Genomic DNA, 27,336 nt, shown 5'->3' with positions numbered 1-27,336 from the left:
GCTGGCTAGTCTTAGAAGCAGAGCAGCTTTGGGTGTCTGGGTAGCAGGGACTATCTGACCATCCTGCTCTGGTCATCTCCAGAAAAGAACCAGCTCCCACTGAGGGTCCATCTTAGCACCGCTGGAGGAGGTCTGGAGAGAGTGGCAGGCTGGGCACTGGTCATGTGACACCTTTCCTTTGAGGACTGCACACCAGGTCACCTTGACTTGCGATCCTTCAAGACTACACACAAGTGAGGAAGGTCAAGTCCCCAAAGGACATCAGAGTGATGTTATCAGAAGTGGGCTGCACAGGGCAACAATGTCCACGTCCAGACTTAATAAACATGTGCTGATTGACAGTGGCCCCTTTCCTTTGATTCCAAGGACATTTTGCACATAATACAAGCTACTTTTTTGGACCTGACCCGAGAACCCCTGGGATTCTTTCTACCTCCAGGACTTAACCATGCAGGAGGCAAATCTTTTCTGCTCTCTTCATACTGTGCAAGCTCAATTGATTAGGCTTTGACCAACAGCTATTTCCTGCAGAAGCTGCCATTTCTAATCAGGCAGGCACTTTGCCTCTTTTGACTCACTCCTTTGTTTTGTTTGTTTATTTGTTTGTTTGTTTTTTTTAACCCATCTCAGAACACAGCACATTCCCTGTCCTTACAAACACTTCCTGACTGAATAAAAGGAATGAATGAATGAGTGTGTTGGTAAGGGGTGTTAAAAGGTGTAGATAAAGTGGCAATCTGTGTAACTATCTGGATAGGTCCTTTCCACCACAAATAAAGGGCAGGAGGCACCTTTCTCTTCCTAAGCACTTGGGTGGCACCTAGAGACCAGTTGCTGTATCACCCACGAGGGTTGTGTCACCCCACAATCTTTCAGGATCCTACCCTGGAGGGATTGGGAGTGTGTGTGGGGAACGTCCATCAGGCAGTGGCTTTAGTGACTGTAGCTGCTGGCAGGGAACAGAGGTCATTTTCACCCTGACCGAGTATATTTGTCCTTCTCTGGGACAGCCACTCCTTAGTGAAAAATGAAGAACAGAAAGCAAAACCTTTCGCAGAGCACGGAAGAAAAGAGCTGTTCATACAGCTTGGATGCTTCCCAAGTGATTGGCTCACATGTGCCCCGTGGAGACTAAATACTGGAGCTCCCCAATGTGTACAGCGTGACAGAGTCCACAGACCTCATATTTATTTGTTGCTTTTGTTTTTCACAGACAGACAAGGGTCAATGGCCACATTTTACTGGTGAAGAGATGAAGGCTGAGAGCCCAGCTTGGAGTCAAGTCCAGGGTGCTTCCCATGCAACACAAATTTGTCCATATGTGCAAAAAGACTGTATTTTTAAGAATAAAAACCTAAAGGCCTTCTCTTGAGCCCTAACGATGATTCTCCCCTTCCTGTCATTGGAATAATGCTGTACTATTGTAAGCAAGAATCAGGGAAACAATGTGTGCATTTGGCTTTGACTCAATTGTGACTCTTGGTAGGACTATTTTATTGAAGGTAAACCATATCAGTTTTTCATCTTTGTATTGAGAGGGAGAGAGAGAGAGAGAGAGGGAGGGAGGGAGGGAGGGAGGGAGGGAGGGAGGGAGGGAGGGAGGGAGAGAGAGAGAGAGAGAGAGAGAGAGAGAGAGAGAGAGAGAGAGAGAGAGAGAGGAGAGAGAGATTTTACATGCAGTTCAGTTGGGCATTGTTTTGTCTTTGAGTTTGGAGCTGACAGGCTACTTCCACTTCTGTCCCATCTTGACTGGCATTAAGTGAACTCATTTCTCCGGGGCAGGCTGTTGGTTCTCCACTCTGACGCCAGCCTCACTTCTCCCACACGCTACCCCCATGCAGGTCCCTGGAGATGGCAGGAGAAATCTCCTAAGCTCTGATAACTCCTTCTATGTGTTTTTTGTTGTTGTTGTTGTTGTTTGTTGGTTTGTGTTTTGTTTTGTTTTTGTAGGTGGGATGTTAACACGTTGTTGTTTTTTTACATTGGAATTTTTTCTACATGCCTTACACACACCATGAACCACTCCCTACACATCTGCCTCAGATTAAATGTTAACTCCACTGAGATTTAGCAAAGAAGCATATAGGGTGAGGCAAAGAAGATTCTCTTCAGCTCAGGTGAGTCAGTCTCTTCTCCATTTTCTCTGAACATGGCCTGAGATTTCTATAAGCCATTCAGCAATGATCAAGTCCTGAGATCAGTCAACCCACTCGTTTCCATGTCAGCCAAAGGGCTTTGTATGCTCTACTCAGCACCCTCTTCACTCTGAAGATAGTGACAAGTACTATCTCTGTCACTCTATCAGCTCAGCAGAGGGAAGTACCTTGTTCAAGGGCCACACATCACCTAATGAGTTGGGATTTAGATCTGAACAGGTTCCCTCAGAGTTGGAAGAGGAGAAGAACAAAGGACTGAGAAAGCCAGTCTCCAGGGAAAGCTTGGGAGTCGTGAGCAAAGCCTTCTTGGTGCACTAAAGAGAGGTATCTTTTCACCCAAACTCTCTTCTGTGTTAGTGAAAACTTAAATGTAAAATTGCTGAGAACTCTAGGAGAATCAATCAGGGAAATACACTGGCTGCTACTCTGCTCTCCCATTCTGGTAGGCATTTGTCTCCAGCTGCTGTGAAATAATCCTTCTGTACACTGGGAATATGTATTACTTTCATTGGTTAATAAAAAGCTGACTGGCTGGTGGCTAGGCAGAATTTTGGGGGCAGAGAGAACACCGGGGAGAATAATAGCGGAACCTAAGGAATCACGAGGAGACACCATGAGATGCAGAGCCGAGCAGGATGGGAAGTGCATAGATGAGGTAAACAAGCCTTGGGGCAGTACATAGATGAATTGAAATGGGTTAATTTAAGTTATAAGAGCTAGTTAAAGACAAGTCTAAGCTATCGACTGAGCATTTGTAATTAATATTAAGTCTCTGTGTGGTTATTTGGGGAGCAGCTGATGGCATAGAGAAATCCACCTACATCCAGAAGCGCTGCTTCTTCAGCACACCTCCATGCTAACCCAAGCGGATGTCCAACAGTGCACAATGCAATCTCTACCGTGGGGGAGCTGGAGGGTGATGATGGACCATTTCCAGAACCTCTTTATGTGGTGGGGGGAGGTTGGTATGACTTGGACCTTGTCCGTCTTAGCAAGAGGCTGCAGAACCCTCCCCTTTAGGTTTGACTGAAGTCACTCTTCTCATTTCTCCCAGGTTTCACCACAGCACATCCCCGCGGCTTCGCTGAAGAAACTCCCACGTCTCCCTGGTCCCCTGCCCACCCTTCTCGCCAGAATAAACAACAGCTCATTTGTAAGAGGTTTTTAATTTCATCTCGGTATGTCATTAAAGAGTAGAATTAAGGATCTCTGTTTTCATTCACATAACATCTGCTACATTCTCCAACCAATCAGCAACACAGACACCTTTGGTGCCGCCTGCACCGGCCTCATTCTCGCTCAGCAGACTGGTTCGGGGCTCCTGGTGGTTTGTATCAATTATAAAGAAGAGCACAGACATCACACAACACAGATTCTACCACTAAGGGACATGCTTCCTCTGGCCTTGCGGAGAGTGGATACATGGGTGTGTTCAAGGCTCTGATGATGTCCCCAGGCATGAGGCCATGCCTGTCACAGCCCCTCCCAGTGGAGCCCTTCTGTCTTCCCCATGACTCCGTGTTTCCCCAGGAGGATCCTAACACAGAAGATCCCATCCTAGCACCATAACTGGAGATCCGGGTCTGGCACTGTCCCTGTGTACAATGGCTACTGGGTCTTCCTGTGCTCAAGGGCAGCAAAGTGAGTTGAAAGGAAGAGCCCTGGGGACGTGCCTGGTCCTCTCCGCTTCTGTGAGCTCCGTGGGGCTGTTTATAAACACTCTCTGTAGACTAGGAGCCCTCAAGAAAGAAACAAACAGAGATCACAGGGAATTCAGACTTTCCGGGTGCATACAGTTATTTTTTTAAATGATCTTTTAAAAAGTAAGAACAAACAAAACAAAACAAACAAAAAACAGATGTGCAAGTCAACACTTGCTCTAGAATTCCATCTACCAAATTTCTTCCACCTTCTCCGATGGAGCTCTGTCTCCACCCTTTTGAGCTGTGACTCTGCCATGTGGGCTATGCAGAGGGTTAGGATTTGGGGTACAAGGACTTCCTGCTCTGTGGTCCCAGGTGTCCTCTATCATCAGGTGCATGATCTGGCTATATTTTAAGCCATATCATATTTAAGTCTCATGTCCTGGGTGGAGCCTCAGTGCCCCCGGGGAGGTAGGTGTGGCAATCAACCTCATTCACACTCATAGAGAGGGAGGTAGGTATGGCAATCAACCTCATCCACACTCATTGAGGATGAGTCGTTAGGGGTAGAAACAACCTCACTGATGCTGCCCAACAACCACGTGCTAAGAAGCCTAAAATCACGTTCAGAGATTGCTCTGTTCCACCCAGGCCCAGTGACTCAACACCAGAGTGAGCAAGAGCCCACGACAGAATGCTGCCAGCCATATGGAGTTGTTCTCTAGACCTCAATGATGCTCTGAAAACAGAACAAACTCAAGCACTCAAAGCTATGGGGCCAGGTGGAGCAGGCCTCTCTGCCCTGCCGATGAGTCTCTCCAAACTAAAAATAAAGTTTATAAAAGTAAATTATCTCATTTTATAACTTAAGTGCATCAAGTATTTCCTTAAATACAGTTCACACTGAAAATAAAGTTACTTTTTGCTGTACAGTTGGTGTCTGTTATAATTAGGGATAAACTTTGATGATAAAGTATGAAAGGTTACACACTCATACACACACACATCTATCTGTCTGTCTATTGGTGTATGGATGAATAGACATACGGCACCTCTTGACAAGCACTTCTCCACAATGGTGGGAAGCTGTTAGGAGTCCCTAGGTATCTAGCTTGCTTGAGAATGTCTATATTAAAAGTCCCTGTCCTTAATGATAAACACATCTTCATATCTAACACTAAGATTCTTATTAGAAACATTAAACTATGCGATCCATAATGTATCCAGTCTTTGGAAATGCTGAGCTACACCATATCATTATACAACAGCATCCCCAACAAACTTCCCTCCCCAGCCCACCTCTTCTCTGGCCTCCCCATCCTAAAGTCAGCAACCCCTCACACAGTATGGTTGTTCCATATGGGAGCCCAGCCACAACATTTTAGAAGACTCAAGAGGTGAAATAGGAATTCTGCATGGAGTACAGATGGTCAATGGGGTTTCCCACTCTGGACTGCAGAGGTCCTGCTTCTGATGTTGCTAGGAAGCAGTCACCCAGGTTACTGAGAGAAGTGTCATCACTATCCAGGTCATGGAAAAGAGGTTCAGCACCTGAAATGAAGATGGAACATGGGCATGAGGGTCTGGAAGAAGTAACACCCTTATGTGTTAGGAAATTCAGTTTAATTCAACAAGTGTTGCCAGAACACATTCTGGGGATGAGAACCTACTAAGTGTTGAGGTATGGGGTGGGGACAATGACACACAAAAGTATTAGGGGCATAATGATAGGATCTGGAGATTCATAGATAGCTTATGTCCAAAGCTGGATAAGTATAAAGCCACTTGAGCTAAGCGATGCACATTGAGGGTGTCTACACAGTGAACATGGGATATGCAGGACTCATCACCAAAGACTGGAGGGACACAGACAGGGATCCTGCATGTTCTCAGCCTCACAACGGGCTCTTCAAGGATGGATAGTAAGAAACAAACACGGATTCTTCAAGTGAAGCTCTGAACTTTCTGGTAACATTGGTCCTTTGCAGCAGCAGAAGTGTACCAAGGCCCCAGTGTCTCTGAAGCTTTGTGCCTCACAGCCGAGGAAGATTAGGCTCCTGGTCTCAAGTGATTTGTACCCTTGGGAGAGGGGCCAGGATGTCTCACTGTGTCACAGCAGAGGTAACGCTGCAATCTGAAATCCACAACCTGGGAGGCCTGGCAGGGCGCATCTGCACTTCGAGTCAATGGGAGGAGCAGAACTACCATTGAGCTTTGATTATTCATTTTACTAAAAGTTATAAGGCATAAGGATTTGCAAAGTGAGCAAACAAACAAAACCTCATCTGCCCTGCTCTCCCATGTGACAGAGCAAGGACGGTTGCTAAACTACCATTGAGCTTTGATTATTCATTTTACTAAAAGTTATAAGGCATAAGGATTTGCAAAGTGAGCAAACAAACAAAAACCTCATCTGCCCTGCTCTCCCATGTGACAGAGCAAGGACGGTTCAGATGCAACATATGTCTTCTAAAGAGGAAAAAAGATAGACGCCCCTGGGACACACACATACAGACCTAGAATGTACATGTTCCTGAGGTTGGCCAGTAAGGGTCTCCAAAGGCCACACCTAAGTAAGTGTTTGCTGAATCTGTGACATAGCAAAGTAAAGGAGATTTAACAGCAAAACTGTGTTGTGTGTGTATGTATGTGATGTATATGCTAATGTGTGTTGGGCGCATGTTTGAGTGTGTGCATGTAGAAGCCAGAAGTTAATGTCAGATATCTTGGATCCCTCCACTCATTCACTCCATCCCACTAGAGTCCCCCAGGCCATATCCCTTCAGCACTGGCTTGAGTGACAAGTTGGACAAGGAGAGGTTCAACAAAGGAGCCTCAAAAATGATGACACATGGAAATACAGCCAAAGAACATGCGTGGGAATCTTCTATAGTGATCAGATGGTGCCAGCAATATTTTGTGGGGCACTTATTCATATTTGGTGGTTCAGCAAGTATCTGGGAACTGTGTGGATGTGTTTAGGGAAAATGAGAAGCCCACCCAAGCAAACGGAGAGGGGGGACTCATGGGGACCGAGTCCCTCTTACCGTAGGGGTGCATGTGATCTCCAGGCATCTGGGGGGGAGTGAGACCCTGTCGGAATGGGTCAGCATTGTAGACACTCTGTTCGATGGCCAGGAGCTGCTGTGGGGTGGGTAGAGCTGTGTAGGGGTTCATGATCCCTTCCATTCCAGCGCTCCCACCACCATTTGTCTGAGCTGTAGAACAAAAAAGAAGACAGATCGCGTTCGACTCGCATCCCAGCAACCCACAAAATCCTGCCCTACCAGATGTCCAGTGTGTATGGTTCTCATGCCACAGCAGCCTGCTGCCCCCAGAGCAGTGACCCAAGAGAACCCATCAGAAAATAACATGTTATTCTTTTTATTTATTTATTTATTTATTTATTTATCTGTTGTTTGACAGTTTCATTCACAAATACAATGTATTCTGAGAGGGTGGAGGCTAAGAAGAACCTGTCTTATTTTTTTATTCACTTATTTATTTATTCTTTGACAATTTCAGTCACTTATATAATATGTTCTGAGAGGGTGGGGATGCATCCTTTATGACCCAGTTTTGGAAGTCACACTGTCATTCACTCCTGCTCCATGCTAGAGGTGACTACCCAAGGTCATAGACAGCAGTTTGTAAGAATCATGGAAGACGATCTTGGAGGCTCTATGAACTCCCAGCAATATTTCCCACCAGTACTGCTTTCCTTAAATCTGCCCTAGCAGCTGCCTTGGGACATCTTTTTAGCAGAGTCCTAAGTGCTGTCTGTGTGTTTTCATGATGCACTGGTGCAGTGTTCTCCCAAGTGTGTCGGTCTACATGGAATCAATTGGCTTGCCTCTTGCCAAGCCACCTTCATATCTGTGACCCTCTGCAGGCTTTGGAGACCCTCTGTGACAAAGATAGCAGGCACGATTACCCTTCTCTGTGGATGGATAAATGCTATGGCACAGCCCGTGGAAAAATGGGGTGGTCCCAGATCCAATAACTTTGTAGTGGGGTAGGGCTGAGAACAGAATTCAAGACTCCTACTCAAGTTGATGCTCACCCATCCCCAGCCACTGTTGCATCAGCTTTTCTGTGTAGTATATTTATCTTGTACAAACACTGGGGAAAGGAATGATGAAATCTGCCCGCAAATGGATGGAAACAGAAAAGATTACACTGATTGAGGCAACCCAGGCCCAGAAAGACAAATATCAAATGTTTTCTCTCATATGTGATGTAGACTTTGAATATTTAGATCTGTGTGTTTAACTCAGAGCACCTGGAGAAGTCAAGAAACTAGAATACTACCAAGAGGGGAGGGAAGAATACTTAAGGGAGGAGGGCAAGTTAGAAGACAGGTGATAGGAAAGCAGAAAGAGCAGATACTGAGATGGAAAAGGTTAAGCTGGATGGGGGTCAGGGATACGGAGGATGAGAGGGCACAAAGGGTTAATCAAAGTGAAGTCTTTGTGATAAAACCATGTGGAAATCTACTGAGATATCCTTTACGGTTGTTGTTCCTAGAAACCATTGTTTAACAAACAAGAATCCCACTGGCAGGTGTGGGAAATGTTCTTAGGAGCCGTGGGTGAGGGAGGCTCCCCAAACGGTAGAGGCTCTTGCTATTCCTCTTGGTTGTCCTCAGAAGTAGATGACAGATCCTATTGCAGAAGACATCATATACCCAAGAAATAAAGAAATGAAGCTGGAAATAAGTTGGAAGCTTCCTCCCTGCTGTATGGCTTTCATAGTGCTAGGAGGTGCTATGCAGTCTGCTGGGGAGGAACATTCACCACTGGTCTTACCCACTTGTAAACCCTACAAACTATGATGCCAACCTGCCAAGCAAGATGTGCCCACTGGTGCAACAGAGGCGTGACTATTGTGGGGCAGCCAATAGTCTCTCAGACTGGATTCGGGGCATGCCAATGAAGAAAACACATACCTGATATTGTGAACCTATTACAACATAAACAGTCTGAGGAGGTCACAGGCCCTACTGGGAAACTTACTACTGTTCTTTAGCTAAGTTGATATGGCATCAAGCTGCATGCTAAGTCTTTGTACTCACAGGCAAATGATCCCCTCAGCCATAACCAGAAAAGCTTGTCTCTGTAGTGAACGGCAGTGAAGGAAAGAGACCCATGGCTGCTCAAGATGTTGAGAACAAGTGACCATTTTAGTGCTGGACCCTAAAAAGAACATCTATACCACCACCGAGACCCCTGGGAATCATGAGCCCAAATAAACATTCATTCCTTTTAAGTTGATTATCTCAAGAATTTCTCATGGTGGTGGAAAGCTACCAGAAGGGCTAAGTCAGCAGTATCTTTTAGTGATGGATTTGCTTCGAATGAGGAGGACTGGATGAGAAGAGAAACTGGACATACCTTTGACTTTGCACATGGTCCTGATACTTTGTAGAGTCCAGACCAGGTAAGGGGCATTGCCACACTGTCAATCACCTGCTCTGGATGTGCAGCACAGGCGTCCTCAACATTCTTACAAGTTACCTACAGCCCAGTTTTCACCTAAATCCATCATCTCTCAAACCGGTGTGTAGATGCATGTCACTGATTGGGGATATGTCACTCAGAGAGCTTCAGTTGAAAGCCCCATATAGGAGAGACCTGGACTACAGTGAGGACTGGCTGGGAAGAGCCACCAGCTTACCAGAACTCAGCCTCTGGGTGTTCTGCTGATCCTGCTGCTGTTGCTGCTGCCGCCGGGCCAGCTTCTTCATCTGATGAAGAGAGGACCACAGGATTAGAAGTCAGAGGCCTGGGGTAGGGGTTCCACATGGTAAGGGAGAACAGGAAGGGTGTGACCTTTACCCTTTTGTGAGAGGACTGTTCCTAAAGGAGGAGTGACACCCCAGCTTTTACTCTGTCCAGGAGGCACACGTCAGGCACAGCACCGTGACGCAGATGCATAGTGTCAAGGGAGGGCTTGCCTACTTAGAAGCAGCAGGAACACAGCTGGCAGACAAGCCAAGTGCAACTTGTCTTCCCAGAAATAGGGACTTCCTCCCAGGAAGGACCACATGCTGTTTTCTCTGGAACTACTTCATGTGAGGCAGTAAATATGTGGATGTGTGTTTCACAGTCTCAAATAGTTGTGGAGCCTGGGCTGCCCAATGGGTGGGACTTGGGATAAACCCAGACACTCATTTGCCTCCTTCCCATCTGCTGGCTCTGTGTTTGAGGCACCATGGGAGAGCCGTTCTCTAGGGTAGAAGCTTCTCCACCAAAGCAACAGTTTCACCCAATTGTTTTTCATCCACGGTTTCTCAACTTGTGCTCTGGGAAACATTAGCATTCGGTGAGATCTTAATATTTGCAGTGTGTGTGTGTGTGTGTGTGTGTGTGTGTGTGTGTGTGTGTGTGTAATACTAGATTATAAAATGAATTCTATTGCTGTAAAATTCTCCAGAGCTTTCAGTGTGCTCCTGCTTTGTGAATCCACAGCCCATCAGCCCTCACTCACACTTACTGCACCATGAAGTCTTCTCTTAGTGGAATCGCAGCACACCAACAGCCCTGTTCTGAGGAATACTGTTGCAGAATTGTGACTAAATAAGGCGAGTAAATTCTCACCCTCTAAAGACTAGGAAGAGAGCTCAGTCTACAAAGTGCTGCTGTGTGAGCACAATGACCTGAGGTCCATTTTCAAGAACTTGACCAGAAAGTCAGGGGTATTGGTGTGCACTTTATAACCCCGGTGCTGAGCAATGGAGACAAAAAGAGTGACTGCAGGTATCTGGCCCTCGAGACTAGACTAATTGAGGAAGTCCAGGTCCCAGTGAGAGACTCTGTTCGGAAGCATAAAACCAAGGTCCCAAGAACCTCTGGCCTCCATGCATATGTACACACCCACATGAGTGTACATACATGCATATGCACATGCACACACAAGGAAGGAAGAAGGGAAGGAAGGAAGGGAAAGAAAGAAAGAAAGAAAGAAAGAAAGAAAGAAAGAAAGAAAGAAAGAAAGAAAGAAAGAAAGAAAGAAAGAAAGAAAGAAAGAAAGAAGTCAAGATTATGAGAAACAGGCCAGGACATGTGTATTTTTAGAGTCAGGAAGAAAATAAGTAACCCAGGACTCGATCGTTACCTAAGACAGTAAGGTCCTTTGGTTGGAGTTAGCAAGACAGGAATTCATGCCACCTGCTGTGACAAAAGCCATTTCACTAACACAAATGCTTCCTTTCTCCTTTCTGCAAGGCTGCTATGGCTGAAATAATGGCCATAATTGGCAGAAGTTTTTTAGTCAAGAGAGTGACTCTGCCCAGGAAGTTAGCTTAGAGAGGCAGACTGCAGGTCCAGGGCCCACCTGCTGGTGCTGTTAGAAGGAACCAGCAAGACAAGGACAGGTGAAGGTGAGAAGCAGATTACCTTGGCTCTCTGGTTCTGGAACCACACCTGAACCACACGGACGCTCAGCCCTGTCTCCGCAGCCAGAGTCTCCCTCACCTGGAAGAAATTGAACACCTGTGTAAAACGCGCACTGACCTCCCAGAGTAGGAGGCAGAACATTTCCCGGGTAGTACAGGGTGAGACATACGTCACATTCTCAAGTAGAGACTAGTTCATGATTGATGTTCAAATATAACCAAACACAAGCTTATACTTCCTTTCTGGTAGAGAAGGCATCATTCACAAGGTAAGGAAAGAAAGGAAATACCAGTGTATTTAGATGCACATTCCCAGGAGGCACTTTGGGATTTTTATACCCTGAAGTTAGGGCTCTATGTGGTCTACTGGAGGAGCTGACTGCTCTTCAGCTGTAGGCTTTCACATGCTTTAAACTACTTAAGGAGAACTGAAGTGAAAATCTCTTTGCAGAGGCAAATGTTTCTTTCTCATCCTCTTATCATTGACTCAAAATTTTAACTCTGTCTCCTTATTTCCAAGTAACTTCGTGTGTTTTGTGAATATTCATGTTCACTATTTTCCTTAGTGAGCCCCTCCCAGAGGGAATATAAAACGTAAGAGGGCCATCAGAAATGTAGCAGAGCCAGGTGGACTGCTCTGATGCTGGTAAATACACTGGGCTCGTGTTGGAGATCAGGACAGTTGGGATCCAGATAACAGACATGTGTTTGGTTATCTAGGCCATCCAGGCACCACGGTGAGGGGCTGCTGTGATGGTGAGAGAGACTCAGAGATGCTGCCCCTTCCTGACACAGTCCAGAGAAGATGCGGTGAAGAGGTGTGAATAGGTCCAGGAGTAGACAGAATAGAGGCTGGAGGAAACACTTCGCCTCGACCGTGCGCTTGGGACGAAGCTCGGGAGTGGGATGAGAGTCGGTTGCTGAGGTATGTGCACCTACCAAGTCACTATAAGGAGTGGACACAGAGGTCCTTGCACCTGCTGAAACCCTAGCCATGCCTCAGGGGTCCCGATAAGAGGCCACTCGACCTATGAAACCTGGCAAGTGCCCAGATGCAATGGCTTTCCCCCTTCCCATAGCTCCTGGCGGCCTCCCTGTTATGATGTCCCAGCTTTCTCCCTGGTGTGACAAGTGTGTATGTCATATCCCCCTCACTGTAAATGGTCCTTATGTAAGCCTATTTGGGGGTCTCTTACTTCCCACATGTACCTCCCTCCGAGTGTAGGGAGTTGCAAAGATGGATGGAAAGAGTCTACGGGTAAATCTTTTCCAAGTTCCAATTCGTGACAGCATATTACTGCTCAACAAATCCTAATACGCCCTCTCTGTAGATAGGCTAGGCATGTTCCCGCACTGTTCTCACACTGAGCTAAGCCCTCTGCCTTGTTTGAGTCTATGGAGTCCAAGTGGATGTAATACAAACGATCTAGAAAGGAGACGTCTGTATCTTCCTGTTCCATGATAGCCTCTTGTTCACTCCCATCCTCAGGAGAACAATGGATCCCAAGAATATTGCTCCTTCAGGATGAACCCACAAATGACAGACAGGCAGAGCAGACCTAAACCCAAGTCCAGCCAGGCCACAGCCAATGCCTGGCTCAGGAGTAGGAAACGAATGTTTGCCACTATGGGATCACTAAGTCTTCACTTTGTTTCTTCATAGTAAAGTTTCACTAATACAGGGAATTGTGCCTAAAACAGTAATACTAAATAGTATTTGCCACATTACTTAAAAAACATTTTCTTTTTATGATGTAAAAATATAGTAGCTGTGGTTAATAAGTAGTGAATGCTTGATAAACGGGCACAGATATTTTTGGCAGAGACACGTAGCTAGCCCCAATATCCACCTTTCACTCTTTCCCATAAGCAGTTGAGTTAAATGTTAGCAAGGCATGGGTCATTTGGTAGACTCATTCCCCAACTTCCTGTAGAGGAAGCGTGACTGTGACACTAAATTCTGAGCAGCATATATAACTAGAAGTAGTGGGCACAAACCCGGGTATGTCCTCAAAATGGCGAGTGCTTGCCCTCTACATCTACTGTCTCCGCCATGGTGGCTGGGAAAATGCAGAGAGCTGGAGCAGCTGTTGGGACCCAGTGATGGGAAACAGAACTGCCCTCCCAGGCTTATCTTGCTCTCCTCTGAATATGACAGAAAAGGAAAATACGATTTCATCAAGTCAATGAGCAATTTTATGTAAATGTTCACAGGAATCCTATTTGTAACAGCCCCAGAGAAAAATACAACCCAGATCTTCATCAATAGGAAAGTAAAAAGCCAAAGCATATTTATTCAGTTGAAGATATCATTGGAAGGAAGGAATTACTATTCAGGGAATCCCCAAGTCACTACGCCAAGGAGACTAAGTCAAGACTCACCCATAAAATGAATATCTTGAAAGATACTGTATTTTATATTCTTTGTTAAGGCATCTTGTTGATATCACAACTAGCACTTATTATCACAATCATTTAATTACTACTTATTGTTCCTTGTGGCTCTTCATGAAGTAAGAGGTAGTAGAGTCCTTGGGCGTTGGCATGCACACAGGAAGTTGGGGGAAAATCCAGTACTTCCTAGGCCATAGTTTAGCTCTCCTTGGAGCCTCCTGCAGGACTCATGACCACCATTATAGACTCTGCGCCACATTCACCACTACTCAGACTGCCCCCCCTGATATCCTAGGGGAGTCCAGCTGCACACAGATGAAGGGGCCTTGCTCCCTTCTCCCCCTCTTATACCTTTCTGCAGGGCTTGGAGGATACTTCAAATGAGGCCTTGAATGCTCTCCTCTGCTGGGTTGTCAAGATGGTTCTGGGACGTTTGGGTCTCTTATGGTCCTTGCCGTCCTCTGAAGCGCCTTTCCCTGCTCCATGGGCTGACTTGCAGAGACTCTCTTCATCATCACTTTTGCCTGAAAAGAAGCAGAGAACAGTGTCCCCAGGCCCCAGATGTACCTCATGGAGCTGTGTGTTGCTCCATAATAAGCGCTGGGATGCCAGAACCCCATGATGGCGTTAGGTATGAGTGCAATAACCTGTGTGGTGTTGACCTAAGAGCTTCCAGAAGGAGGCTAAGAAAACATTTCTAAGACTCAGAGGCAAGAGCAGAAAGTCTGCAGTCAAAAATATTCTTGAGGCTTTAGCATAGCATGATGTCCTGGCTGGACATTTATCAGCTGTGCGGCCTTAAGGAAGCTAATCAACTCTGACTCCATTTTTCATGTGAAGAATCATGACGTAAAAGAGTCTGCTTCTGAGGAATTCATGTGGAGATGAAATGGGCCTCTATATTAGTAAGGCATTCAAAATGCTGTCCAGAATATAACCAATACCCAGTAACTGTTGGTTACTACTGTGATTTCCTTGATGTCGTCTAGTTTTGAAAACTAGACCTCAAGGACTCAGGCAAAACTTCCCAGAACTATGTCAAAAATTTTAGCTACTGTAAGGAAGTAGAAAATATTACTGTTTAAAGGGTCATCAAAAATCAGCATCATGCTATCTGTAGGCACAGATGACTGGAAATGACCAGGTAACACTAACAATTCATCAAAACTTCTGGTCTATAAAACAGGCAGCTCCCTAAGAATGGTATGTGAATCACTTCAACTCAACCAGCAGAATAAGAAATACAGGGATATTTTCTCTTTATTTTTATTCTTTGAGAATTTCAGAAAATGTAAAAATGAAATATAATCATATCCACTTCCATTTCCTCCTCTCTAACTGCCCCCAGTTCTTTTCACACAAGCCTACCTCCCAACTTCATGTTTTCTTATACTTTTAACTCACTAAGTCCGTATAGTGCTTTCCATGTGTGCGTGGATGTGGGATCATCTACTGGAGCATGGCCATACCTCCAAAGAAGGAGGCACCCTTCCCCAGTAGCCTTCAGCTACCCATAGGTCCTCATTTAGTGATGGAGCCTTGTAAGTTCCCTCCTCATACATGCTAGAATCTCGGCTGGCTCGAGCTTGGGCCAGTACAGGTCCCAACTCCTGCACAGATGCTATGCATTCATGAGTGCCATAGCTATGTCGTGTTCAGAAGACAGCATTTCACTGTCCTATCCATTGGCTCTCACGTTCTTTCTGCCTCCTCTTCCATCTGTTCCCTGAGCCTTGGCTGGCCTGTAGGAGGGTAGTACATTAAGATGAGACCTGGGCACTCGCAGAATATACAATTGACAATGACTCGTGTTGCCCAAAGTAGAAAGAAGTCTTTCATACAGATAGTTCTCAGAGGTTCAGAAGGTGTGTCTAGGGTCGAAGAAATGCCAGGGTGAGTCGTTTCTTTTTCACTTTGTGCATTAGGAGCCACTGGGAATTGTAGATCCAAGCTATCCTAAAGAGACTCTCCATTATCTCTGGGTCTTAGGAAGCTTCCCACCCTCCTTGCATCGAAACCCTACCTCATGGGCTTGTCCTGCTGCAGGCCCTCTGGCTACTACTACAAAAAAAAAAGCCCACAAAACAGCCCCAGTAGTTGCATGCCACACATACTGTTTCTTTATTCCTGCCCCTTCCATAAAGGATGCACATTTGTACATGATTGTTTAGTTAGGATATGAGCTGAGTTCTAAATTGGGACTCTACCAGAGCCAAAGACTTATTTTATATGAAAGAGTAATGTTTTTCTCTTTCTATAGACATTCAAAACATGTAACTTGAATGGGAAGGGCCAGTCCATTGTGAATCCCCTGAACTGAAAGGAAGCTGAGGTAGGCAGGCGCTCCGGCTCCTTATTAGCCCTTTGCTAGTCATATCATGTCCCCGGTTCCCCAGATGGTTTCCTCCACTACATACTGATGACAGTAACATCCACCCTGGGGGTGTCCCAGAAGCACGGATGCTATGTACAAAGAAGCTCACATGACCCCATCACACAGGTAATGCTTAACACATGCTGTAGAAAGGTTATATTCTCTTTATGCCTTGCTCTCCACCAAAAGTACAAATAAAAGACCCTGAGAGATTAAGGAGCATTAGCACCAGAGTCCTCACGAGGAGAGTGATGCCCCCGTCTCTCCTTCAGCTGTGAAGCTGCCCTCTCTCAGGAGGTCTGCTGCACTTAATCTTAGTCATAGCTGTGCAAAGGGTTTTCAAGGCAATCCTAGGAGGTTCACAGAATAGCAAGAAGAAAATAAACATTGAAAGCAAACGCCCTGGTAAAATAAGATGATCCCCGAGAGAGGCTAAAGGTAGAAAAAGAAAGTCATATCCATATATATTCACCCTCACAAGGCCTTAATGCAGGTCGGAGACTCCCTCAACCCCTGATGAGGGTAAAGAGGAATTTCTGGTATGACTAATCCTTAAGAGACACTTTGAAGGAAATAGAAATGACTGGCATCCCAGGCCAAGTGACATGCAGCTCCTCCGGAAGGCAGACAGCTAGGAAGGAGCGTGTCGACTGGCACTGTAAATGAGAACCAAGGCAGCCTCAGTAGAGAACATGCTTTAAAATGAAGTCAGGAGGTCTTCAGAAGCCCGTCTTCTGCCAGTGTTGTCAATAAAATGGTGTTTGTAATTGTCTTGCAGAAGTAAGTCTGATTCTTTTATAGTCATTTCTTATGAAGTTTAATGCAAATGGATGCTGGAACTTTAGGCCATATAACTAATGAAAAGGTGAAATCTAAAATAATAATAATGGCCCATATATGCTTGGCCCTCTCCACGAAACCAGTGTGGCATGTTGTCTACATGATCCCATTCTCCCTCCACAGGAGTCTCCAAACTTCCTCTGTGAAATTTCTGAGAGTAAATCCTTCAGTCTGCCAGCTCTCTTGTCTCAGTTCACACTCCACTCTCTATCCCCAGCCCCCAGGCCCCAGCACCACACCGTAGCCAAAGGGCAGCCATAGGCCACAAGGATGGGCATAGATGTTTCCAGTAGACCTACATTCCCATGACAGACACCAGGCCAAATATAGTCTGTGTGGTTCAGCTTAGTGACCTTTCCGCATCTCCATTTAAACATATGAATCCTGTGTCCATGCTCCATTCTTCTGGGCCCTGACTCTGATGCAAGAAGAACTGTTTATCTGGTGCACTGTGAAGTGGATAGCTAGCAGGATCTGATCTATTCTCTGCTGTGGTCAATAATATGCATACTTTTTAACTGGGATGTTGCTACCTGAACAGTCACCAGTGTGGACTTCCAGTTGTCCTGGTGGGTCTAGGTGCGTTAGATCCTGAAGAGGGAGAGTGGCAGAGAATGTGGAATCTCGGGAGCTGCCCATCCCTGTCCTTCAACCACTTCTTGGTAAAGTATGTGAATACAAGGAGCCCCGGATGTTCTGTGACTCCCTTGGAGACGCCCTGAGCTACTCTGGAACCTTCTCTGAGGCTCCTCCCTCCTCTCTTTCTGCAGGGCAGTCTTGCCAGAGCCCACAAACTTCTCCATGAGACTATGCAGTGTGGAGTATTCCTCCCGGAGTACAGCCAGCTGAAGCAGAAGATGGTGGAAAACCATCTTCCAACAGCGAAGAGAGCAGGCTTCTTCCACTGCGGGAGCCTCCCACCCCCAGATGGAGGCTGGAGCTCTCCCTCATCATTTAAGGTGACACCCCTCCACAGAGATGAAAGAACAGCGCTCTCAGCTCCCCAACAACAAATGTCAGCATCCCCAGAGGCCATTTAGACACAAGCACAGCATAAATCTGACTCTTAGTGGGGGAAGCCCGGAGATTAAGTCTCTCGGTACAGCCTACCAGAGAAAAATGAATTGGCTTGGCACAAAGTTTGAACATGTTTCTCAGAGCCCTTTCCCCCCACCCCCACCCCTTTTTTAAAGTTTGGACTGGTTTGGGGGGGCTGTTCCCCCCCCCACCCCGTCTTTCTGCCCACTCATTTATGACATAAGCAAGCGCAGATGAAAGAACCAGCCATGCTTTATGGCCAGGAGACGAAGCAGCACTACCTGTGCGGCCTTGCAGATTCATTTCAGGTTGTTGGAAAAATCCCAACAGCCCATAAACACGGTAGAAGATAACTGACCTTGGTCCAGGAGGTGAGAGTGAGGGGGGGCGCAAAAGATCTTCGTGCTAGAAGAGAGGGGGAGACGAGAGAAGGCCCCGGTGCTTCCCCAGTGATGAGCCTCATAAATGTCTCCCAGGCTGGGGGAGTAGAGGTAGGCTCTGGGATTTGTTGTGGGTAGAGGGAGTGGGGGAAGAAGTCAGGGAGGGATTTATGATGACGGGATATATAGGGAGCTATTTCAGCCACTGCCTTGCACTGTTTGGGATTGGAATTTCATTCTTTCCGAGAACAGCAGTGGTCGTCTCGGGATATAACGAATTCAAAAATAGCAAAGTCCAAGAGGCGAGAGTTGCAGGTCTTCAGACACACAGAGTCCATGCGGTTACGGTTCTCAAATTGCCTGACGCACAGTTCTTCGTGGAGAGCCCAACTCACACCAGGGAAAAGGTCTGACGAAAGCTCTGACTGGAAACTGGGGTGATGATGGCTCGGTGGGCAAATTGCTTACCTTGGAAGTACTAGGAGCTGAGTTCAAGCCCTCAGAATCCACGTTTAAGGCACTGTGACTCACACTAGTAATCCCAGTGCTGAGGAGGCAGAGATGGGTGCTGTCCTCAGGCCCACTGGCCAGCCAGCCTACCCTGCTTGGCGAACTCAAGGCCAGGGAGAGAGCCTGTCTTGACAACAATATGGATAGCAGCTGAGAAACTATTCAAGGTTGTTCTCTATCTTTCACATGTACCAGTACTCACGCGCGCGCACACACACACACACACACACACACACACACACACACACACACGCACACACAGTGAGCAGGGAGGAGAGAGAGAGAGAGATACCAACTTAACTGAGAACTCATTCATTAAATGATGTTCTCAAAAGTCAGTCAGTTGGCCTTGTGTGTGACACGAGGTCAAACTGAGACACAAAGGCAGGTGAGGAGGATTCAGCTTGTGCTCAGAGGAGAAAAAGGCTGAGCACCCACCCAGGGAGGCTCAGAGGGCAAAGGTTCTCTAGAAGGCTGCATGGGTGCAGAGAATGAATGAGACAAAAGGTCAGCAGAGGTTTCCAGGTGGGAGAGAAGGTAGGAAATCAAGGGAGCAAATAGTTAATAGTAGGGAGACTAGACTTTCACCAGGAAGAGCGGCTCCTCACACAGACTCCCTCTGTGCACCTCCAGCATCATCAAGTGCACCAGGAGGGCAGACAAGAGAGCCCGAATGATCCCTCGATCTTCAGGAATGGGACACTGAGTTATGAAAATTAACAAACAGGAGGGATAAGCATATAAAAATGTAAGTGGTTAAGATCCTCATCCACGGCCAAAGCTGGAAATAAAAAAATGCATTTAGGAAAAAGGAGAAGTGAATGGATGAAGAAACTCTGCAGGGAAGGAAGGGGGAGGATTTGGAATGCAGAAGAGAGGAAGCAGGTGTTCCCGAAGAGTTCAGCGTGCTTGGAACTAGAGGGAAAATTGGAGAACCAGAGCAGCGGTGTGTAGGAGGCCTGTTAGCCTTAGACAGAGGCTGCACATCTCACCCCAGGCAGGGCGATATAGAGTGGAGAGGTTGTCTGGGGTTTACTCGCAAAGAGATGGTGTGATCAGCATTGATGAGGAATGGGTGTTGCAGGTGGGGGTTCCACAGCCACAGCAAATGGGGAAATGTTAGGGTCCAGGGTGCCGTGGGCCAGGGAAGGCACAGACATTAGCCTCTGAACTGCTGTGTAAAGGGCAGCATCAAGCCACACATGTATTTCGTAATAAGAACATGTCCACTCTTCAAGCACTAGTTCCATGCCCAGCCTCCTGTCCAGAACATATGCTTTCTTGTCGCTCAAACAGCATGATACTTTCTTCCCAGCTGCTAGAGAAACAGCCTCTGGGAACCTGCCACCATACATGCACAGGGCCTCGGCGGCAGACCCGTGCCCAGACACACACGTGGAAAGAGGGAAGAAATGAAGTTCTCAGCCTGCAGATCAAGCACAAGAAAGGACAGTCACCGGTGCATGCTCAGGCCCGAGTGCCGCGGAAGTCCTAGTGCTTTGTCTCCACACACCTGCAGCTTGGCGCTTTGGTTCAGAAACCCGCAAGAAGGGGTGCAAAGGGGCCCAGACCACAAAGGAGATGGAAGTTTCACTCCTAAGTTTGCCACTCAGCTGGAAACCCTTGGATGAAAACCCCTCTGATCCCAAGAGTCAATTTCTTCCCCCACACGGTAGTTTTAAAGTACCTAGTACCTGGGATGCATCCTTTTTTCAACAGAATGGCTTCACTGTTTCTGCTACAGCCCTATGAGGCAGGACATGTGTCAGTACCCTTTCTCCGGGTTACTAAACTGAAACTCAGGAGGGGTCAGGGGGTGATCTCTTGCTCGAGGCACACAGCTGGACTCTCTTTCTTCTGTCTACACCCACCCCGCTCAGCCTTCCTGTCAGGCCTCCCTGGGCTACTGTGAGGACCCAAGGATACCTCCTGCTTGCAAAATGTCAGGTGCTGGAAAACTCTGTGTGGCTGTTATTACTGAGTGAGGAAAGAAAAGACCTGAAGGGAAGGCTCCCCCTGGAGAGTGGACGTCTACCCAGGCTCCTCCTAGAAGCCATTCTTCTCAGTCCCAAAGGGACAGAGCTCAGTTAAATCCCCATCACACTCGGCTCCACATGCAGTTGCACCCTCCCCTTTCTCCCCACACCACCTTTCAGCCAAGCCCAAGGAAGTCTTCCAATCAGCTCCAGGAGCCCTCGGAACAGAGCAGACAAAAGCCAAGCTAGGCTCCCGAGTGAGGCTGCAGGTAGGGTATTCCAAGAAAGACACCTTTGTTCGGAGATGTCCCCCGCAGATGGAGGATCTGTGCCAGGCTAGTGGGAGGGGCCAGGTGGGTCAGAGCCAGGGCATCCTGCTCAGACTTCCAGGCTGGCCCCAAAGGGGAGCTGCGTCTGTGTTTCTAAGTTCTGGCTGCTAGGCACAGCTGGATGCCTCTCCTGCCTTCCTGTGGCAGGCTGGTGCTCATGAAGAGGGACCTTGTGCTTGGGAGGCACGAAGAGAAACAGGATGGTATTGGCCTTGAACGGTGAAATTACTGCTGAATTGCACATTTGAAGAGTTGTTAGGCTAACACTTATCCTGCTTCTTTCCTGCACACACACACACACACACACACACACACACACACACACACACACACACACTTTTCCCTCTCTAAACTTCTCTCTTCCTTCTCATCTATGCCAAAGCACAGCCACATGAATTATGCGTCACCTAGACTGCTGCTGAACAGGGGTGTAAATGCTAATTGTGCCAGCAGCACTGGGGTCCCACACCCCAGAAACGCGGTGTCCGGAGTTTCCCGAGCTTCAACGGCAAAGCACTCAGATCAAACACAGATACGTGGATGAAACAAAGCCTGTAACTTGTTCTGTCTTCCTCTGGCCAGCCTCCAAGGGGGAGGCTGTGAAGCTCATAACAAGTTAATTCAGTTGTTCGAGGCTCACAGCTCAGTCTAGATAAAAGCTCATTAGTCCAGTTGCCCAGTGGTCACCAGGCGCAGGGTGTGATGTGCATGACATCCTATTAGCTTATATTAATAAGATGAGTGCACTTGCTCTAATTTAGAAAGTGACTTCAGTGGACCGAAGACCATCTCTCTTTGGAGCAGTCCAATTTTAGAGCGCTAATTAGTGGTCTTCAGGAGGATAAGCTGCCTGAGTAAAATTAAATTGTTTGCAGGCAAGGCTAGAAAACAAAGGGTTAATGATCCCGTCAAGTTAATAAAAGGAAAAAAGAAATGAAAGTTAATAAGAAAAGAAAGAAAGAAAGAAAGAAAGAAAGAAAGAAAGAAAGAAAGAGAAAGAAAGAAAGAAAGAAAGAAAGAAAGAAAGAAAGAAAGAAAGAAAGAAAGAAAGAAAGAAAGAAAGAAAGAAAGAGAAAGAAAGAAAAAGAAAGAAAGAAGGAAAAAGAAAAAAGAACTACACTTTTCTAGCTGGTTAGGGAGTTCAGGGGAGTTGGCTAATAAGCTACAATTTAGAGAGTTGGGAATATGGAACCTTTTGACATAGTAATACTGCATTGTTATCTATGGAGTTCATTTTCAATAACTGTAATAGAAAATTACAAAGAAAATATCTCTCTCTCTCTCTCTCTCTCTCTCTCTCTCTCTCTCTCTCTCTCTCTCTCTCTCTCTCCACACACACACCTCATCATGCTCATAATGAAAGTAAGTTTCATATTTTGTGCTGGGCCACATTCACAGTTATCCTGGGGCCAAGAGACCCCCTGGGAAGCATGTTAGACAGACAGACAGACCTCTTTAGTTAAATGCCCTGTGGACTTTTAACACAGGATCTGCTTATGTGATCACAGGTGATCACACCACTTGAGCCCTTGGCCAACACACCCTGGCTCTGGGCAGACCCTCTCCTGCTTTGGAAAGGTGAGCAGAGGCCCTCAGACTCCAGGTCATTCCATAAACCACTGGCAGGCCATCTTCAAAGAGCACGGATTTCCTAGCTACTTCCATCACTGAGGTTCCTCGAGGATGACACTTAGGCCACATCACCTTCAAGGTCAACCTTTTCTTCACATTGATATCTATGCCATTGATGCTCTACCATCATATCAATACCCACCTGGCTATGTTGCCACAAGGAGGATAGGAGAAAGTCACTGAAACCTAGAGAATTACTTTTGCAGGGATACAGAGAAGGAAGGACATGGACAAAGGTGAACGGGAATAAATAGAGAGAGATGGCAACCCTGGAGAACAGGTGTGATGATGTGATTTCTGGTCCATCTGGTGTGAAATATATCACACATTCTCCAGGGTCAGCTTACAAGAAGAAGAAGAGACCTTGGTCCTGGCTGGCTGGGCTATCCTTAGCAACTGAGGGCTTTCAACAGACAATATTCTTTACAGATTAAAAGGCAAGGTGGGGTGAAAATAACAGACACTTTTTTTTTTTTTTTTTTTTTTTTTTTTTTTTTTGCAGGACAGCTTTCCCTCCATTAAGAATATACTGAGCATAATTGTTTGCAAACAAACTCCATTGCCAGCCTCTGGAGAGGATCTATGGTTGTACCCCTGAGTGAAATTGGGTATTTGATTTGAGGGCAACTATTGCTAACATCATCATCACAACACTTTACGTCATTAATTAACCTTGAATTTCTACTGTTAACACATTTCTTCCTGGTTTCATTATTATCTGTATAGCACAGAGTTTGCTGTTGAAACCCAGGCTAGAGGAAAAAAAACTGTTTCTCCAATCCTGAAATCCCTACAACAACAGTCTAAATAAAGTCTAGAATAGTGTCATCCAAGTTGAGCATGCTTCAAAAGCACCTGGAGGGCTGGGCAAAACAGACTGTTGGGCTGGTCCCTGGGACTTTGATTCAGTGGGTCTGGGACTAGCCTGTGGCTTTCTAGTTCTAACTGAACTGGGGTGCCGCCATGCTAGCTCAGGAACCACACTTAGAGAGTCACTGACCTAGAACAAAACTTTGTAAACTGTGGGTCACAGATGGAGGGGTCATGAGAAGCTTGACAACAATAAGGTGTTTCTGAATGGACAACAACCAAAAAACTAAAGATCAACCTTACAATGAACGAATCAGGCACATTTCTGACAGTGTGTCCCTTTGTTTTCCCCCATGACAGCTTTGGTTCTGAACACACAATGCGAACACTTTGCACTGCACATGCCAACGAATGCTACCTGGAACACATCGTCCAGACTCAAGACTGTCAAACTCTGTGACCTGCAGCATCTTTCCTGTATGTAAAACATTTTCGGCTCTTTTTCAAAATGATGGTTTGATTGTGGAAAACAAGGACCTGTAGTATTTCCCAACCGTCATTTCTCAGTATGAATCAAATTAGTCCATCTTTGAATTGTGTTATTAGAAAGCTTGCTTTAAAAAAAAAAAAAGAAAAAACCTCTGCTTGGCTGATGACTTGAGTTTCAGGGGAAAAAAAACATTAATTGAATTTTGACATAGAGTTAGGACAAAATTTCTAACAATTTCTGATATCGCCCTTGAAGCATCCTGACATTTTGTAGTATGTATTTATACAAAACAGCATTCTCAGCATTGACAATTATAAAATCAAAATATATGCTAACTCTGAAACACACTGAAGAAGCTCTGTGTCCTGAAGTATCAAACACTCATCCTTACTCTAATTCTTTACATACATAAATAAGTGTGCCATCTCATTACTATGCAAATTTGCTTTTGTCTTTAATAAGTGGTAAGATTATATCTATGCCAAAGGTTGCTTAAAATCAACTTCTTTGTAATTTATTATTAGTAAATGTTTGAGTATCTGTTCTGTAAATTTATATACTTGAAGGTCATGTAAAATTTCTCAGGAAAAAGACATCCTGAGGGTAAAAAAAGTTTAAAAGCCTGGGTCTAGAATGTCATCTCGTTCCCTTCTCCTGATGCACTGTTGCATGCACACAGAGGTCTGGTTGGGGTTTCTGAGGAGGCATGAGCAATCATGAAGCCTTCTCGCTCTCATGCCGCTGAGACCTGTGTCCATTTTTTAACTGTTTCGGCCAAATCTTCAGTGATGCTTGTCAGTTTTGATAAATGGGGGAAATGAAACAGTGTTTTAAAATCCTTTTTTCCCCCCTTTAAATCATAATAATAGGACAAGAGGAAAGGGTGAGAGTAACATGGGATTGCAATATAAGATTGTCATGGACAGGACTGGCCTTGGCATCCATCGCCTTGAATGACAGTACCACACACAGGATGAATCCCTCTCCTGTTCGTCAGTGGGATGGCTACTAGGCACCAGAGCCACGGATGTACCCGAGCAAGTAGGAGACCGTGGGGCTGTGAGAGGCTTCTGCGTGACAGTCATCTCTCCTTGACCCTCAAGCTCCAGCAACTCTCTCCCACCTCTCTTCATTATCACCTTCTTCTAGGACTGAGGCAAAGTGCTGATCAGCCCTTCTGTTTGCGGGGCCCGGGTGACTCCTGAGTGTGCGTCTCTCACACTCCACGGATGTCACCAAATGTGTCTGCTTCCTTTAGTGTCCTAGATCACATCCTGAAAGGAGCCTTCCCTTGGGGTCAGCTGTTTCAGCTCTTCTGATGCTGGTGAGAGCTGGCACATGAGAAACAGCCTGGCATTGTGAGTACAGCTGAGCTTCGGGGAGATGTTGGTAGCTGTGACTGTCTCGTAGCAGGTGCAGTCTAGCTCTGCTGCTGGATTCTAAGTTACTATCACTTCTCTGCCCTATACCTGAGAAGTGCACTAGCTTCCCTCTAGCTGAATTTAATTTTTCCACTGAAGGGGTTCTTAGATTTATGTAAACATTATATTCATGGATAAATAAATAGGTTCCAATGTTCAAAGGCTCATCATATTAAACCATCATTCATGTATTCCCCTAAAATATCTATTTTTCAGAGTGATTAGTATACACTCATAAACAAGACAGAGTCCCTGCCTCCAAGGACTTACTGGGTAGTGGAAGAGATGAAAGAGTAAACATTTCCAAAACAGGACATGAAGAGTTTTTAACAAAATGTAAGAGTCTAGAGAATATCCTAGAGGGGAGTCCACTGTGGTCATAGCAATCAGGGAAGCAATATTCTGCAAGACTGCCTATAAAAAGCGTAGGATAGGTTTAACAAAAAATAGACACAGAATAAAGGAGAAGAGAACAAAACTCTGTTATTGCAAATGAGTGATGGGCAGTGTAGGCGGGGATCAAGGATGATCAGGAAGGACCACGTGTTTCTGTGTTCCAGAATGCAGAGTCAAAAGAAGGAGCCGCTAGGAGCAAGTAAAAAAGCCTTGGAGTCAGAGATCTGAGTATGGTGCTGGGTTTTTTTTTGGGGGGGGGGGACTTATTTAATTTCTCCAAATTGTAGTTTCTTGAATAGTAGACATCCAAGAAATTCAAACCATCAATAATATTGCCAGCCACAACTACATATTCACGAAGTGCTATCATTCATTTATACCCTCTACAAGGGGACCTTGCTAAAAAGCTAAACTAAGTCAGGAATGGTGGTACATTCTGCATTCCCAGCACTCAGGAGGCTGAAGCAGGAGGCTTGTGAGTTTCAGGACAGTCTGAAATGAAACCTTGTCTCAAAAATGATTGTGGATACATGTGCGTAAGAGAAAGCGAGAGATTTTAATTTTAAAGTAGGAAAGAAATGAAAAAAAAAAACACTTTAGTCGCATGTAGGAAGGCAGTCACACAAACAAATAATCAAAATGCCCTTTGAAGAGATTCTTTGGCCCATATCTACACCAAACACTGACCACAAATTATGTTATAGCCACTATTGCAGGTTCTGAAAGTACAGTTGTGAATAGAACAGATGGACCCCCTTATTCAAGTAGAACCTACCCTTCTTTGAGGAAGGCATAACCAATAAACAAATCACAAACTCAGTCATTTTAGAATCAAAGTCAAATTTAAACAGTGATAAATAGATATTGAAAGCAGGATGAATGTGATGGAGACATCAGTGGTGTTGGGTGGTATTTTTGAGCATGGCCAGAATGCTCAGGAGTTAAGACCCTCCAGATAAAATGACACTTGATGGTGACAAAGCAAGCCAAGCAGTAAGTACATGGCAGAATGTTGCTGACTCAAAGTGATCAGCTATCATAGCGAATCTCTGTAGACAAAGAGGAAGAGAAGACAAAGATTTAAAAAAAAAAAAAGAGGAAGAGTCTGGTGTGGTGGCACATGCCTTTAATCTCCACACTCTCGAGGCAGAGGCAGGTGGGTCTCTATAATTTTGGGACCAGCCTGGTCTATAAAGTGAATTCCAGAGCAGCCAGGACTCTGTTACACAGAGAAGCCCTGTCTCAAAACCAGAAAGGGGAGGAGACGGAGCATGTGCTCACAGGTAGTAGATGATTCAGGCTGAACACAGGACATGGAAAAGAGCTTGGATTGAATCCAAGTAGGATGAGAAGCTGTATCTAAAAACCATGTGATGGCTATTCTCGGTTGTCAACTTGACTACACCAGAAATTAATAAAAATCCAAGCACCTGGGTACACTTGTGAGGGATTTTTTTTTCTTAAATAATCATTTGAAGTGCAAAGACCCACTTTTAATCTGGATCTTTTGAGGTGGGACGATCCACCTTTAATCTGGGCCACACCTTCTGC

The 27,336-nt window shown here is 45.7% G+C and overlaps 1 protein-coding gene across 1 annotated transcript in view; it reads right to left on the bottom strand.

Moving 5' to 3' along the window:
• Positions 1 to 3,304: 3,304 nt before the first annotated feature.
• Lmx1a (LIM homeobox transcription factor 1 alpha) overlaps positions 3,305 to 27,336 on the bottom strand; it is a 150,029-nt gene continuing 125,997 nt past the window's right edge. Inside the window, exons 6-10 of the mRNA XM_042258534.2 lie at positions 13,941 to 14,113; positions 11,197 to 11,274; positions 9,476 to 9,545; positions 6,847 to 7,017; positions 3,305 to 5,350 (exon numbers count right to left, since the gene is read on the bottom strand). Of these exons, the coding sequence (XP_042114468.1) occupies positions 5,190 to 5,350; positions 6,847 to 7,017; positions 9,476 to 9,545; positions 11,197 to 11,274; positions 13,941 to 14,113 (653 nt within the window). The 3' untranslated portion in view covers positions 3,305 to 5,189. The remainder of the gene's footprint in view (positions 5,351 to 6,846; positions 7,018 to 9,475; positions 9,546 to 11,196; positions 11,275 to 13,940; positions 14,114 to 27,336) is intronic.

The sequence above is a fragment of the Peromyscus maniculatus genome, chromosome 11 (assembly GCF_049852395.1).
Source record: "Peromyscus maniculatus bairdii isolate BWxNUB_F1_BW_parent chromosome 11, HU_Pman_BW_mat_3.1, whole genome shotgun sequence".
Lineage (NCBI taxonomy): Eukaryota > Metazoa > Chordata > Mammalia > Rodentia > Cricetidae > Peromyscus > Peromyscus maniculatus.
Note: the sequence above shows the minus strand (reverse complement) of the source record. Positions and strands in the feature narration are given on the sequence as shown.